Below are 2,230 nucleotides of genomic sequence, written 5' to 3'. Positions count from 1 at the left end.
TAAATTGGGAGACTGGGATTGACATATACACACTACTATATATAAAATAGATAACTAATAAGAACCTGCTGTATAGCACAGGGAACTCAATACTCTGTAATGGCCTATATGGGAAAAGATTCTAAAAAAAAATTTAAAAAGTGGATATATGTATATGTATAACTGCTTTGCTGTACACCTGAAACTAACACAACATTGTAACTCATCTATACGCCAATAAAAATTTTAAAAAGGAAGTGAGATACCTATCAAAAAACAGAAACCCACATCCGGGCTTTGAAAGAAGTGAGAGGAAGAGGTTGTAAAGAGAATGTCTTGAGTCAGACGGGCGCGGAGACGCTTCTGGAAGCAGCATCGCGATGGCTGCGCAAGGAGAGCCCCAAGTGCAGTTCAAGCTCGTATTGGTTGGTGACGGCGGTACTGGGAAAACTACATTTGTGAAACGCCATCTGACTGGTGAATTTGAGAAGAAGTATGTAGCCACCTTGGGCGTTGAGGTCCATCCCCTTGTGTTGCATACCAACAGGGGACCCGTTAAGTTCAACGTATGGGATACAGCTGGCCAGGAGAAATTTGGTGGACTGAGAGATGGCTATTACATCCAAGCTCAGTGTACCATCATAATGTCTGATGTAACATCGAGGGTTACTTACAAGAACGTGCCTAACTGGCATAGAGATCTGGTACGAGTGTGTGAGAACATCCCCATCGTGTTGTGTGGCAACAAAGTGGATATTAAGGACAGAAAGGTTAAGGCAAAGTCGATTGTCTTCCACCAAAAGAAGAATCTTCAGTACTATGACATCTCTGCCAAAAGTAACTACAATTTTGAAAAGCCCTTCCTCTGGCTTGCTAGAAAACCGATCGGAGACCCTAACTCGGAGTTCGTCGCCATGCCTGCTCTCGCCCCAGCAGAGGGGGTCATGGACCCAGTGTTGGCAGCGCAGTACGAGCACGATCTAGAGGTTGCTCAGACAACTGCCCTCCCGGATGAACATGATGACCTGTGAGAAAAGTGAAGCTGGAGCCCAGCGTCAGAAGTCTAGTTTTATAGGCAACTGTCCTGTGATGTCAGTGGTGCAGCATGTTTGCCACTTTATTACATAGCTAAGCAGAACATGTGCTTAATGTTTGGGATGCTGAAGGAGATGAATGGGCTTTGGAGTGAATGTGGCAGTTAAAAAAAACAAACAAACCTTCATTTTTTTGGACCTGCATATTTAGGTGTTTTGGAACACAGTTCTTTCCTCCTTGAGTTTCAAATATAAGACTGCTACAGTCACATCACAATATTCAGTGGTGGAATCTTACTGTCATTCCCATTCCTTTTCGTTTAGAATCAGAATAAAGTTGTATTTCAAATATCTAAAAAAAAAAAAAAAAAAAGAGAGAGAATGTCTTGAAGAAGTAAGGTTGCCCAGGCTTCCCTCATGCTCTCTGATTTCCCCTCCAAACTGGAAACAGAGACCCCAGGCCAGAGGAGAGGAAGAGAGAAGACAGGGCCTGGGGTGCATGTGCTGGTTTTCTGTTGCTGCATCACACATCCCCACATACCTGGCAGCTTGAAACACTGATCGCAGTTCTATAGACCCAGCTGGTCCTAGAGTCTACAATCCTGGTTCCATAGGTCCAGTGCGATAGGGCTGGGTCTCTGCTCAGAGTATCACAAGGCTGAAATCAGGGTGTCAGCCAGGCTGGGAGAAATGCGCTTCCAAGCTCACTCGGGCTGGAAGAACTCAGTTTCTTGGCACTTATGGGGCTGAGGCCCATGCTTCCTTGCTGGCTGACAGTCAGGGCTGCCCTCCATTCTGTCATCAAGCCAGCAATGGCGTGTTGAATCCTTCCCATGCTTTGAATCCTTGGCTTCCTCTCCTACAACCAGCAGGAAGAATGCTCTGCTCTTAAAGGACTTGTGTAATTAGGTGAGGCTCACGTGACTGTTCTCTTTAATTTAAGGTCAACAGATTCGGCACTTCAGTCACATCTGCAAACTCCCTACACAGCAGTACCGAGATTATTGTTCGTTGTATAACTCAGGAAAGGTGTGTGTACCCCTGGGACCAGGAATCTTGGAGGCTGTCATAGAATTCTGCCTCCTGTAGTCCCGGGGCAAGGAACTGAACCCTGCTTCTTGGCAGCAGCATTAAGGCCGTGGAGGGAAGGGCTGGGTGATGTGCCCAGCAACGCAGGATTGTGGAGACCCCTGCAAAGATGCTCCCACGCCCTAGGC

At 46.3% G+C, this 2,230-nt stretch overlaps 1 protein-coding gene across 1 annotated transcript; it reads left to right on the top strand.

The window, feature by feature from the left end:
* Positions 1-324: 324 nt before the first annotated feature.
* Positions 325-1,370, top strand: LOC132437372 (GTP-binding nuclear protein Ran-like). The gene has a single exon (XM_060030627.1). It carries the CDS (start codon positions 360-362, stop codon positions 1,008-1,010), a length of 651 nt encoding a protein of 216 aa, XP_059886610.1. The 5' UTR covers positions 325-359; the 3' UTR covers positions 1,011-1,370.
* Positions 1,371-2,230: the final 860 nt, after the last annotated feature.

The sequence above is a fragment of the Delphinus delphis genome, chromosome 14 (genome assembly GCF_949987515.2).
Source record: "Delphinus delphis chromosome 14, mDelDel1.2, whole genome shotgun sequence".
In the NCBI taxonomy this organism is placed as follows: domain Eukaryota; kingdom Metazoa; phylum Chordata; class Mammalia; order Artiodactyla; family Delphinidae; genus Delphinus; species Delphinus delphis.
This window is presented reverse-complemented; position numbering and strand designations above follow the sequence as displayed.